General features: G+C 38.5%; 2 protein-coding genes across 2 annotated transcripts; one reads left to right on the top strand and one right to left on the bottom strand.

Annotated features, from left to right (window-relative positions):
• The first annotated feature begins 718 nt into the window (after nt 1-718).
• On the top strand, nt 719-8360 carry LOC125240037 (TAF5-like RNA polymerase II p300/CBP-associated factor-associated factor 65 kDa subunit 5L). Its single transcript, XM_048147866.1, has 12 exons — nt 719-920; nt 993-1147; nt 1279-1653; nt 2093-2240; nt 2552-2624; nt 3121-3259; nt 4421-4603; nt 5139-5291; nt 5563-5710; nt 6491-6659; nt 7224-7455; nt 8207-8360. Exons 1-12 carry the CDS (start codon nt 843-845, stop codon nt 8316-8318), a joined length of 1965 nt encoding a protein of 654 aa, XP_048003823.1. The 5' UTR covers nt 719-842; the 3' UTR covers nt 8319-8360.
• Nucleotides 8361-9427: 1067 nt separating this feature from the next.
• On the bottom strand, nt 9428-11022 carry LOC125240174 (DNA polymerase delta subunit 3). The gene has a single exon (XM_048148000.1). The coding sequence runs from the start codon at nt 10980-10982 to the stop codon at nt 9534-9536; it is 1449 nt and encodes a 482-aa protein (XP_048003957.1). The 5' UTR covers nt 10983-11022; the 3' UTR covers nt 9428-9533.
• Nucleotides 11023-14121: the final 3099 nt, after the last annotated feature.

Below are 14121 nucleotides of genomic sequence, written 5' to 3' on the forward strand. Positions count from 1 at the left end.
AGACAAAATCATGAAATTTACCCTGGGCGCACACGGAGGCGACAGTTGCACGGCGACATTTTTTGTCTCTGTCGTTACTACATGCGTCCAAGACAGAGACAAAAAATGTCGCCGTGCAACTGTCGCCTCCGTGTGCGCTCAGCCTTACAAGAATTTTTTGCACTTTAGCGTTGATATTTTTACGTCCGTTCAACCATTCCATCGGTCATTATCATATCATAATCTTACAAATAAGACATTATAGAATCCAATAGATAGAATCCATATAGAATCATCAAGCCAATGTTATTTTTGCTTCTACAATCTTTGTAAGGCTCCGCGCACACGGGCGACAAAGTTGCTCGGCGACTTTCGTATTTGTATGAAAAGTTGCGTCGCCTCGTGTGCGCACCTTCATACTTGCCCATAGACCGAGCGACGGAGACAAAACAGTTTTGTCTCCCGTCTGTGGGGGGCCTAAGGCCCCGCGCACACGGGCAACTGTTGCCGGCGACTTTTTTGTCGCGGCCATGGCTTAGTATGAAAGTGCGCACACGAGGTGACGCAACTTTTCATACAAATACGAAAGTTGCCGAGCAACTGTTGCCTCCGTGTGCGCGGGCCTAAGCACAACTTTTTGTGGTCTGATGGTGTAGCGGCGTGTGACCCCAGTATTAAAACTTATCTTGACAAATTTTGTATAGTCCGCTTAAATACGTAGAAAAATAGCTGTCAAAATACTTTGTTTATGCTTAGCGCTGTTGCTTATATTGCTGCAAAGTGAAACACGCGTTTAATTTATTTTGTAATGATTTGTTTATTTGTTGTGCTGTTCGTGAGTGATACTTTTGAGACATAAAACGATGTCATTAATTAAAAAAACAAGAAATGATGCGGTTAAGGCTGCAGTTACATCTTATTTGGAACGCAGGAATTACCCAGTACGTTTTACCTTTAAACAAATGTTTTATTGTGTTTTGTAAATTGGTAATCTTTATTTTAATAATTTTAAGGATGCAGACATTTTCAACAACAACAATTCCATAAGCCAAAGTGTCGAACAAATGGCAGTCTCTACTATTGTACAATGTGAAGCGAGTCGAGCTAACTCAATTCTATTTTCTTGCATAAACAACGATCCAGGACAATATGATGTACAGTACACAAGGTAATTAACCCCTTACTACAACATTTGCAATAAATACCATTTATCTTCACTAAGAAACTGTTTAACAGTAAGGTATAACATTCTAATATATCACTAAAGACTTTTTACTTGACTATTTCTATTTGTTTTAGATTGCTAAACTTTATAAAAGACATAAAGGTGGAAAATGTAAAAAATGAACTCTTAGCACTATTAACTCCATTGCTGTGCCACATGTATTTGGAAATGCTCCGAGGCGGGCATGGGGGAGCCGCTCAAATGTTCTTGAAGAGGCATTCAGTGTCATTGCCACAGAAAGATTTATCCTTTCACCAGCCAATTGATGGTAATCTACCATCAGCACTTTATAGGCCAAACAGCCTGGAACAATTATTTAACTCATTACAAAATGGTACCATTGACAATGAAGCACCTGAGAAAGATTATTTGAACCAGTTGCTTGATGATATAGGATCTATCTATACATTGCAAGATGTGGAAACAAAGCCATCTATTGCTGCATTTAGGTAAAAACCTACTTACTACCTAATTTAGTTCAGCAAAGCCTGCTAATTGGTGGGCTGAAGGCTGATGCAGATCTGCTACTACTTTGTGTGTCCATCAATGTCTTGACTTGACCAATCTCTTGGCTAACCCATTCTCTCTCATTCTTCATGGTCATGACCCCCCTGGAGCCTAGGTTGACCATGTGACCCCCCCCCCCCCCCCCATGACTGAACCAGCACTCCCTGATTTGGATTATATCAATGTATTTTTGGGTGGCATAAATAGTTAAATTTCATTACAATGAAATAATATTTTTCTACATGATGTATGTCTACATTTTCATTAATATTTTACAAATTTTAGTCCTTTGTGCACCTAATATATACAATGCTGCAAATTATAATTACAATATATTACCTAATTTCAATAATATTTTTGAATGTTGGTCTATTATTTCAGGTCATGTAAATATGACATATTCCTGTCACAGGATGCACTAAACATGTTGAAAGCTTACTTAGCAAAACACAGCCATGTGCTTCTAGTTCAGGTTTTACAGACTTGGTTCCACATTGATATTAGCAATGACACCAACAAGAAGGATTCTGTAAGTTGTATAGTTTTATTTCGCATGTGTTATTATATTTTATAGTTTCTGATTGTGTTTAAGTAGTTAAGATTTAAGATAATTATTCCATAAAGAGCATTGATATAATTTTATTTTACTGCCCATTTGTGTGTTCTGTTGTAAAACCTAATGAAATAAGTGTTTTTTTTTTTTTATGAGTTCTTGTGTGATTTTTTATGGCTTCGTGTATCTACTATTATCTTGTGTTTAATGTCATTACTGAAGGATATCCAAATATATGATTATAAAAAAAATACCACAAAGTTATTACTAAGAAACATGATTTTCAGGAGGATGATGATGATGATGACTTTACCAATGATGGAATTCATATAAAAGAAGAGAAAGTTACTGATACCAATGGTTTGTATAATTTTTTCGTTAAGTATTAATTTTGATGTCAATTTACCATTTTCACCTAGCATTTTTGTAACAATACAGGAATATGTTTCAAACAACACCTAGACAAAGACATTTAATAAGGTACAGCAGGGAAATTCTCGACTGGGGGGCAAATGTAATTGGTCCATTGTTTCCATCTTTTACAATGTTTCCATTTTTAAATAGAGTGTCCACCAGTTATATATGGTAGGCTTGTTCAGTGAATACACGTAGAGCTCAACATCATAGTCTAATAATGGAAAAAATTGATCAGTTACAATTGCCCCCCAGTCGAGATTTGTCCCACTGTACCTTACTTTTTTTAATTTGGTTTCATACCAGTACTGTAACAGTAACAGTGGGATATTGGAAACCTGATAATTAAATATCAAATTAATCACCACACAATAACTCCTGTATTGATTGATACAAAAGCCCATATTTCCGTGTCTTTTGATTGTATTTCTATTCATTCTAGACATATTTTCAAAATGTAATGGTCACACCGAATACCAGAGCGTGGATAAAGAATTGAGGGATTTACAAGACGCAATAAAGAATGTGAGAGAGTCCATGGCACCACTTAAGCTATACAAAGTGGCTGCTCCTGATACCTAGTAAGTATTCTTTTTCAATTTATTTTGTATTGAATTGGATTCACAAAAAAACGTTTCGACCAGAGAGAAGCACGTTGCGAGTTAATGTGCTCGCGCGGCAAGTGTACAACATAAATGTGCGTTAGCCGGAGCATGTAGCAATAAGAAAGGCTATGACGAAATAACTGAAAGAGACGCATTTTTTATTAAACCACTCTCTTCTTCTTCTTTTCTTAAAACCACTGAAGACATAATTACAGGATTTGACACAAAACGAGAAGAATAAGGGAAAAAAATATATCACTTAAGACGTTGGGGTTGGAATGAAAAAAAATATCAGCCCCCACTTTGCATGTAGGGGGTATGGCCTATGGTCCTAGCCTGTCCAGAAGGACGAAAGAAAAAAAAACGAGCATGTAGCTTGACCGAGCATAACGCTTGCGCTGCTTGATTCGCCTCGCGACGTACTTCGCTCTATCTGGACTCGTTTAATCGCAACAAATAAAACGCCTCTTGAATGAATGCTGAAATTTATGAAAGGATATCTTAATGCAGGGCCAGATTAAGGGTAGACCGGTAAAAAGCAACACGGAGGGGCGCCAAAAAGCAACATGGTCTAAAATAACCTACCCACAAAATTAAAATTTTGAATAAACCCCCGAGCGTCACATAGTGGACCGATTTTCTTGAAACATGGCTAAGAACACTCCCGACTAACTCAGCTTTCAAACAAAAACAAACTAAATCTAAATAGGCAGACAAACAGACAGACAGACACGTCAAACTTATAAAACCCCGTTGTTTTTGCGTCGGGGGTTAAAAACAGATGGTCTAGAAAAAACCTTTTCACTAAAATAATGTAATGTATTTTTTTGTTTTTATTTAAGTTAGTGTATATATATAATTATGTTGCTACGCCCTCTCAGGGTTCATGTTGAGACTATATTATACTTAGCCTAAGATCATTATGTGTACCTACTACCTACACATGAATTGCAATAAAGCATTGAAATCGAAATTGAAAATAAAGGATTATTTTAGTGAGAACGTTCTTTATAGGGGCGCCAAAATTACATCTCTCCACCCTGATCTGAGTGCTCGGACCGGTACTGTCTAAATGGGAACCATTAAAGACCCTCAATTACGTTCCTGTCTTTTGATATTTGATTTTTCTTTTTCCAGTTTGGTATGTGCAAAGACTGACCCCGGCTGCAATGTCCTTTGTGGAGGATTCAGTAATTCAGAAATAAGATTATGGGATCTCGGGCAAAATAATGTGAAGCGAAATGTCAACAAGAATATCTCAGAATTTGAACTGGCTTGCAATGTTCCTCCGGAGCCGGAAGCAGTGGTAGATGATACTTTGTAAGTTTTTTTTATATTACGTCAGTTGGTCAAGCATACATACAGTAGGTATAGTAGTACCTACCTAATCAATTGTAACTGAAATGTGAACTATTAATTCATATTGATAAGGTATAGGACTATAGGTATTAGGATAGGTCCTTGTATCTATATCGTATGTTCAACTACATATTGATCAGACTGGGCTTTTATTTTCCTATATGATTTTCATTCAAAGTCGAACTTTACGGCCCAGCCACGACATTGGTCTAAGCGCGACAGCGGTGAGCGGCAGCTATACGTGCGAAAGAAAAGTCCCATCGCTGTGTCTCGTTCCAATGTATGGCCGCCGCTCACTGCTGCCGCGCTTAGACCAATGTCGTGGCTGAGCCGTTAGGGTGACATAATAAACTGATCACGCAAGTTGACTAACATGTCGAGCTAAATACGACAACGCCGCGCCACCACACCCGACGTCGCTGGTTACACAATTTCTGCTTAAATTTTTCACTTCTTAAAGCATCTTCAACAAACTACCTACATTGTTTGTTTTCAGACAAATTGGAACAGGCGTCCCGTTAAGAGGACATTCAGGTTCCGTCCAAGCAGTGAGCGTTCTCTCTAGGGAAGAGTTGGTCCTGTCCGCTTCCCACGACTGTACCATGCGCGCCTGGAGATTACAAGATTATTCCTGTGCGTCTATTTACAGGTAAATTGTATGGTATAATCTTTTTAAATAGCAAGTTGGTGGAAAACTAGGATATCTATAGATGCTCACCTCCGAATCCGAGTGTAACGTGTATGTGGCTGACCTTACGCTATTTGTATTTGGGACATGTGGAGGTACTCGGGAGTACCCAGTTGGAAATTCACGGTGGACATAGACGACGTAGTTTAAGGACATAGCCGAGTATGTTACTCTCGTAGCAAAATAATTAAAACAAAAAAATCGTGTAGTATTTGTATACTTTTGATTTCAGGGGTCACAACTACCCGATTTGGTGTATGGACGTATCGAAGAATGGTCTATTTATCGTCACTGGCTCGCAGGATAAGACAGCTAAACTCTGGTCACTGGATAGGACATTCCCGGTCAGAGTGTTTGTTGGACATATGTCGGATGTTACGGTGAGTAGATCATGCGTAACTTTGACATTAAAAAAAATCGTGTACATACCTATTATACATACATTTAGACCTTTGTGGGCTAGGGCCATTTGCCCCTTAACTGGCCACTAGCCCATCAGCAGTCCTAAACTTTAAAATAACCTCCCAATCAAATTCCATAAATTTTGTTCACGTGTTGCGCTCCGTACCCAACTCCGTACCCGTCCCAAACTATAAAAAACCGGCCAAGAGCGTGTCGGGCCACGCTCAGTGTAGGGTTCCGTAGTTTTCCGTATTTTTCTCAAAAACTACTGAACCTATCAAGTTCAAAACAATTTTCCTAGAAAGTCTTTATAAAGTTCTACTTTTGTGATTTTTTTCATATTTTTTAAACATACGGTTCAAAAGTTAGAGGGGGGGGACGCATTTTTTTTTCCTTTAGGAGCGATTATTTCCGAAAATATTAATATTATCAAAAAACCATCTTAGTAAACCCTTATTCATTTTTAAATACCTATCCAACAATATATCACACGATGGGGTTGGAATGAAAAAAAATATCAGCCCCCGTAGGGGGGGGGGTACCCTAATAAAACATTTTTTTCCATTTTTTATTTTTGCACTTTGTTGGCGTAATTGATATACATATTAATACCAAATTTCAGCTTTCTAGTGCTTACGGTTACTGAGATTATCCGCGGACGGACGGACGGACAAACAGACATGGCGAAACTATAAGGGTTCCTATTTGACTACGGAACCCTAAAAAGTATGTAAAGTTAAGAAAATGAAATGTTTCAGTGTGTGAAGTTCCACCCCAACGAGGCGTACATAGCGACAGGTGGCGCGGACCGCAGCGTGCGTTTCTGGAACGTGTGCGACGCGCGCCTCATGCGGGTGCTGTGCGGCCACCGCGGCGTCGTGCGCACGCTCGCCTTCTCGCCTGAGGGCTCCCATCTTGCCAGTGCCGGTAATTAATAATTATTACACCTACTACAGAGAAATTTCACTGCATAGACAGTGTCGACTGGAACTAAGCCTGCAGCGTTGCCAGGATCGCCGTGTGCCTGAACTACCTACTGTCACCAGATGATATATTTGATGCAAGATTCCTTCTTCTACATTATATTAACTGTTTTTTTAACCCCCGACGTAAAAACGAAGGGGTGTTATAAGTTTGACGTGTCTGTCTGTCTGTCTGTTTGTCTGTGTGTGTGTCTGTCTGTGGCATCGTAGCTCCCGAACGGATGGACCGATTTCGATTTAGTTTTTTTTATTTGAAAGCTGTGTTAGTCGGGAGTGTTCTTAGCCATGTTTCATGAAAATCGGTCCACTAGGTCGCGGTCGGGGGTTTTTTCAAAATTTTAATTTTGTGGTTATTTACACTTGTAACTAAATAGCACACAACGTCACTCTAGAAACATTTAAAATGCGCGCCTTATGTGGTCATAAAGTTGCTGGAACAGATTGTTTTATGAATCCTAATTATATTTTTATAACTTAAAAAAAACTGAAGACCATGTTGATTTTTCAGGAGACGACAAAAAAATAAAAGTCTGGGATTTAGCAGCTTGCACCTGCATCCACGAATACAGAGGTCACCATGGGAAGGTCACGGCCCTGGATTGGTCGGCGGTGGGGAAGCCTAGTCTGACGCATCGGGTGTGCACAGACCCTAACGATCCGTCAGCGGACAACTCGCTGTTGTGTTCTGCAGGAATGGATGGCGTTGTCAAAATTGTATGGGATAATCATAGTAAAAATAAGTAAGTTCAAAGATTTTCCCGCTTATTTGTTTTGCAAATAAGTTGATATATAGGACCGAACTGACGACTGTCACCATTCAAATGGTTACTTAATTGAATTATAATATGTCTGGGATATTTAAGTTCACTGCTGAGTAGACGTGATCAGTTAGCCGTGTTACTTATTTATTATTCATGAAATCAATTAATACTTGTAAGGTTAACAGTCACTTAAAAAGTCCCTGATGAGGGATAACAGGATATCATCATCATCATCAAGGTTAACATTTGAGTACCTATAAACATTTAAATAACATAAATGCAGGAAGACAATCCCTTATTTTCTAAGAGTTTCTAAGAGATACCTTTTTAACCATCTTTTAAATGTATTATTGTTTGTCTATTTATGTCACTTGGCAATGAGTTCAGTAAGTAGGATATACGTTTTTTAAGTGTCCTGACACCGGAATAATTCAACACTCTAGGACTACATATTTCCCTGCTGATACGGCTCTGGTGTTATGGCTATGATTGACTTGTTCAATAACGGCTCAGCCACGACATTGGTCTAAGCGCGACAGCGGTGAGCGGCGGCCATACATTGGAGCGAGACACAGCGATGGGACTTTTCATTCGCACGTATGGCTGCCGCTCACCGCTGTCGCGCTTAGACCAATGTCGTGACTGGGCCGTAAGGTCTAGCTTGCACTTTTGGGTTTTTTTTTCTCCATAGTCAATATCACCAATAACATATTTTTGTTTATCGTTTCAGACAACTCCCGAGTCAGGAAGTCCTAACATCGACATACAACACTAAATGTTCATATCTTGTTGATTTGCAAGTTCACCCAGAATGGGTGGTAGCTATAGGTACTAAAAGATAAGCATAATTGTTTGTGTTACATACATTAATCATGAAAGCAAAATAAATTGTTTTATTTAATTCCATGTTGTTCAGTTATCGTTATCAACCTAGTAACCCTGGCAGGCAATCATGGTCGCGCGATAAATGATAAAACCCTTCTCAAGGCCGTCCCTATCGCACTTACAAATAGTGTGATAGAGACGGCCTGATGTCTTATCATTTATCGCGCGACCATGATTGCCTGCCTGATCATGTTTAACATTTTGAATGCTATGTACTATTCTTGCAAAATAAAGGTTTTTTTCTTTCTTTGAAATGTGGCCCACGCGCCAATACTTCTACTACTAAATAACGAAAATAAACCTTATCAGTCAGCAGGACAATTGCTTTGACAGCGTTCACCATAGCAACTTTAGGCGTTGCTGGCGCCTTTAGGCGTTCTTGGCGGTCAAAGGGTTTTAATAAAGAAATTGAATGATGATTGATGATATGCAAACCTGCATCATGAGTAGCCTAACACACACTTGGCTGTTATTTATGTAAGGAAATATTAGTACACCTATCAATATTCCTAGTTTTGTACACCCATTTGCAAAGACATATGTCGCGCACAAAGGGTTCCGTAGTATAGACAAGATAAAGATCTAAAACCAAAAAAAACGACTTTGAGAGCTGATATCTCAAAAACCGTTCACTTTAAGAAAAATGTTTTTAGAAAACTTTATATCATTTTAAAAGACCTTTCCATTGATACCCCACACGGGTATGTACATCGAAAAAAAAATTTTCATCCCTCGAAACCATACAGTAAATTGGCTGTGACAGACGGACAGACGGAAAAAGGTATGGTGACCTACAGAAAAAGGTATGGTGACCTAAAATGGCGATACACCTTTGGGGGATGCTCGACTAGATGGCACTAATATTAATATTTGACATTTTAACACATGCTAAGAATATGGGCCAAATTGTCAAAACTGAGGCTCAAAAGTTTTAAGCCTGTGTCAAGAGATGGCAGTCTATGCACTGTGATTACACATTTTACTTTGACAGTAACTCTCTATAATGCTCGATTCCATGCCCATTTGTAAAGTGTCCCGCAGTTGTAACAAAAAGAAAATCTAAAAATACAATAGAGTATGTTTATTGAAACAATTACAACTTTAGAACAAACCATTATTTTCATATCAACACAATTTATCAGAAACCATGATTTACATATTGGACAGATCAATCAAGCTTTTTTGAAGAAGCTCATAAGTGTAGCTTGTTTGCCTTTCTGAGGAGGAGATATCTTCTTTTTATTATTTTTTGGAGCACTTTTCTTATTAGTTGGAGAGACTTCAGACTTCACTGATGCTGTCTTTTCATTAGCTGCATCCTTATTGACTTTATCTTTTTCTACATTTTCCTTCATGTCTATGTCCTCATTTTCCGACATACTCTCATAAACTTCCTCTTTCCTAGTTAATATGAATCCTTCCTCATCAGTATAAGTTTTATTCACTATCTTTCTTCTCTTCCTAGGATTTAACATGTTAGATGCCACTTTGACGGTGTTAACAGCTGGTGTGGGAGGTATCTCATCTTCTGATTCCACATCAATTTTTTTATCAAGCACATCTTCATCATCAACAAATGGATCATTTTTATCTTCATCACTTTCACTATCTGATACATGTAAGACCCTTTTACGCTTTTTATCAACCTTTGCATTCTTTTTTATTTGGGTCAAAGACTTGTTACTGCTTTTAGATTTATTTTTTACAGCAGTATTCCCGGTGTCCTTTGTTTTTATACCATTACTAATGACAGGTTTATCATCAGTTTTATTTGTTTCTGATCCCTTATCCTCAATATCTACATCCATTTGTTCATCAATTTCCTTTGCATTGGACTCTAATTTTATTTTAATATCAGGTTCATTTTTTTTGGTCTCTTTTGCTGATTTCTTTGCTGGAGCACTGTCAGACCGGCTGAAGAACCCAGCTATTCCTTTTTGAGATTTGTTAGTATTCTTCACATCCGGTTTCTGTTTGTTGCCATTTATGGCACTTTTTTGTGGTGACACATTCTTTTGTGGTGATGTTTTTTCTTGCTTAACAGTTGGTTCAGATTTTATCTCTAAATGTTTGGCATCGCCATTGACAAGTTTGTCTTTCACTTTTTCCTCTTTTATTTTCTTTGGGGGAGGAGGTTTAGTCACTGTCTGCTCAGCTACTGCCACTTGGCTGGATGACTTCAATTTGCTTATTTCATCCAATGTCAATTTGGAGCATACATTATTCTTCAGCAAGCCCGAACATAACTGGTAATCTTCAAACGTAGTAATCGACATGAAAGCTACTTTATCTACAGAAGGTTTTCCCTTGTTAATACTGTATATATGCTCAAAGAAAACTAACTTCAGCCTGCTCCGATAATCGGTTATTTCATCCTCAGGACATACGGTAGTCTGAGCTTTGTTATCGTTTGTTAATCCTGATATAATGTAAGTAACATTAAGCATGATATCTGATTGTTTTTTTCTTATTTCCTCAACCACTTTATTCATCAGGGATTTACTTTCATTAACATGAAGACATAATTCTTTGCTTATTGATACATACGTGACTAACCTTTCCTCATCCAATATTATTTCTTTTAATGTACTCAAGTGTGATAAGTATTTTTCATCGCCCATTTTTACAATATTTCTGTTAAAAACCCGCGATTTCTGCGTTTCTTCGTTGTCGCCATTAAACGTCAACGTCAAACGGCTGTCAAACTTAACTGTCATTTTTTTAATGAACAGCAAAAAGAGGTACGACCTGACTACGGACACGATTGGCTCGTTAGGACAGTCGTGTGTTAGCTCCTTATTAGGTAGCTAGATTATGGCTCCCCACAGACAGTCTTAAAAATTCATAATCTTAAAAAAAACTTGTATGCAATCTGACAGTTCAAACTGACACTGACAAGACACTGACAGATCTGAACTGTCAGATTGCATACAAGTTTTTTTTAAGATTATGAATTTTTAAGACTGTCTGTGGGGAGCCTTATGGCTCCCCACAGACAGTCTTAAAAATTCATAATCTTAAAAAAAATTTGTATGCAATTGACACTGACAGATCTGTCAGTGTCTTGTCAGTGTCAGTTTGAACTGTCAGATTGCATACAAGTTTTTTTTAAGATTATGAATTTTTAAGACTGTCTGTGGGGAGCTTATGACCTCAACTGTACGGTGACCTTAGAATTTTTTTTTACGTGAGAGTGACAAAAGAACTTCTCGGTCCCACTTAGGGTCCCCCCACATCTAGCGTATCTTCTTAGTAGTTTGTGTCTAGCGTCTCGCGAGCGTAGCGTCGGGCTAGAGTTTGCATTATCCGACGGGTTTTTAATATTTGAATAATTCGGATAATACAATTTTTGACGTGATAACGTCTAATAACTCGTTACTACGGGCAGCATGCACGAAAAGATGACGTCATTGTCCCGTTTCGCAATATAGCTTTAGCGCCATCTATTGGCGCGCGTTGGAACTAAGCGGCTGATCGATGCGCTCGGTATGGTTATAGCGTGTGGCCTGAGTAAAGCACCACAGCTGGGACAGATGGCGCGCCCGTGTGTTGCTCGTTAAGCTGAGTTTAGACCAGCAAGTTATTGCCAAGTTTTGAGACGCAACTATAGGTAAGAGTGAGTGCAAATATTGCATCTCTTTCTAGCATATACTTCTGTCTCAAAACTTGCAGCAATAACTTGCATGTCTAAACTCAGCTTTACAAAATTAATTATTTTAATTTATAGGACTTTTTACAGAACATATCCCGTCTGAACTCATGATAGATTTAGAATTATTAAACTAGATTGTGTAGTTAGGTCAAAAAGTGTGTCCACATGAGAGGTCATTGTTTGGGCTGGTGTCCCTCTCGCACTTACTAACAATGTCAACATTATTCAGTGAACGTCGTTTTTAATTATACAAATCTTTGATTTATTGGCATCAAAATAATTACATTTAATTACATTGTAATTATTTTCCATTCTTTGAAATATATCGAAACCTTAGTTTGAATATAACACTAAAATAATATGAGAAGTTATAAAGTCAGGTAATATATATTATATATAAAAATACTACTATTATGGCTCATTAACACTGGCTACACGTGCGAGAGGGACACCAGCCCAAACAATGCCCTCTCATGTGGACCGTTTTCGATAGTTCAGAATAGCCACCTTTTTGTCTTTTGTGTTGTTAAAACGGTCACCTTTTTGTCTCAGTAATAAGGTTCAATTTAGTATGGCAAAAAATGTGATTCCGCTGTCCCCTGTCTTTGGAACTCACTGACAATGACATTTGGGCCGCTAAACATGGTACAATAGGGACTGAGCTCACACTTTTTTGCCATACTAAATTGAACTATATCACCGGTGCAGAAAGGCGTTCTTGTCAGACTAGTAAAAGTTTTTGGCTTAACAACTCAATCTAGCTTAATATATATAAATCTATGGCATAGAACAACATGTCGGGTCCCTATATATAGGTCTAAGGTTTTATTTGAAAATTGAAATGGTCATACAATGCCAAAAATTGTAAGTATTTGCAATATTACTTTCTATTATAGTAAAACATATATTTTTTAAGGATTATAATATATATACGTATGTTTTTTCATAGCCAAATCTGGTCTGCTTTGGCAAACATTGCCATCATTGCGGTAAATGGATGGAGCGAAGAGCTTTGAGGAAAGATTGTAAGTATTCACTTCTGATAATTGTGTTAAAGGTTTTTTATCTATCTACTCACACCAGTATTCCCAAAAGTTATTGGCAAATCACTAGAAAGAGTGCAGAGGAAGTTCTGTAGGCACATTTACAAACGACTGTACGGATATTACCCATATATGTATCCATCTCTATTCGTAACAGGAATGGTTGGTCTTCAAACTCTAGAAACCAGACGGAAACTGCTGCATATTATGCATTACCGCCAACTGTTTCACCATAGAGTAGATGACGCATCCGTGCTTGAGAGAATGGGGCTGCAAGTGCCAAGAGCGAATGTGGTGGTTGGCATGCCGGGCGCGGTGCCGGCGCGGCGGCGGCGGCGCCTGTTCGCGGCGGCCGGCGCACCGCTCGAGCCCGAGCTGCTCTTAACCGCATCATGTTGGAGACAGACGATATTGACATATTTGCTGATAGTGTTGGTGTGTTTTACAGAAAACTCTTAAGGTTCATAGACTCTACACTCCTTAGGTGATTAATGTAATAACCATAGTTTAATAATTTTAGAACAAAACGGGACTTAATCGCGTAAACACTTACATTTATATTTGGCCCGACGTTTCGAACATCACATTATGTTCGTGGTCACGGGTAGACTGGCGAGGAATTGCATCAACATCTTCTAGCCGCGCGAGTTTCTCGAACTACCCGCACTTGTTCTTGATTATTCACTTTTGCGCTAGGGTTGTCACTTTGCCTACACACAACACTCACGACATCAGCCGGTGTGTCCCTCGGTGTTTTTTCACGCTTACATTTGCTAATCACTGGATTCCACGAAGAAGAAATTCCCTGTCCCTCATTTTGGTTGAAATTTCGATGCTTCCTAATTTCAATCGCTTCACGTACTTTTCTGCTGTAGAACAGACGTTCCGTTGATAGAATTTTGGGACTATGGAGCTCGATCCAGTGGTTTGGTCCCGACTGTAGCAGATGTTCAGCTACCGCAGACTTATTAATTTGGCGTTTTGTTCTAAAATTATGAGTGCAAATCGTGTTAGTCTAAATCAATAAACCATAGTTTAACTTTTAAGTGTGTTTGCTTTTATTTA

Source organism: Leguminivora glycinivorella, chromosome 2, assembly GCF_023078275.1.
Source record: "Leguminivora glycinivorella isolate SPB_JAAS2020 chromosome 2, LegGlyc_1.1, whole genome shotgun sequence".
Taxonomy (NCBI): domain Eukaryota; kingdom Metazoa; phylum Arthropoda; class Insecta; order Lepidoptera; family Tortricidae; genus Leguminivora; species Leguminivora glycinivorella.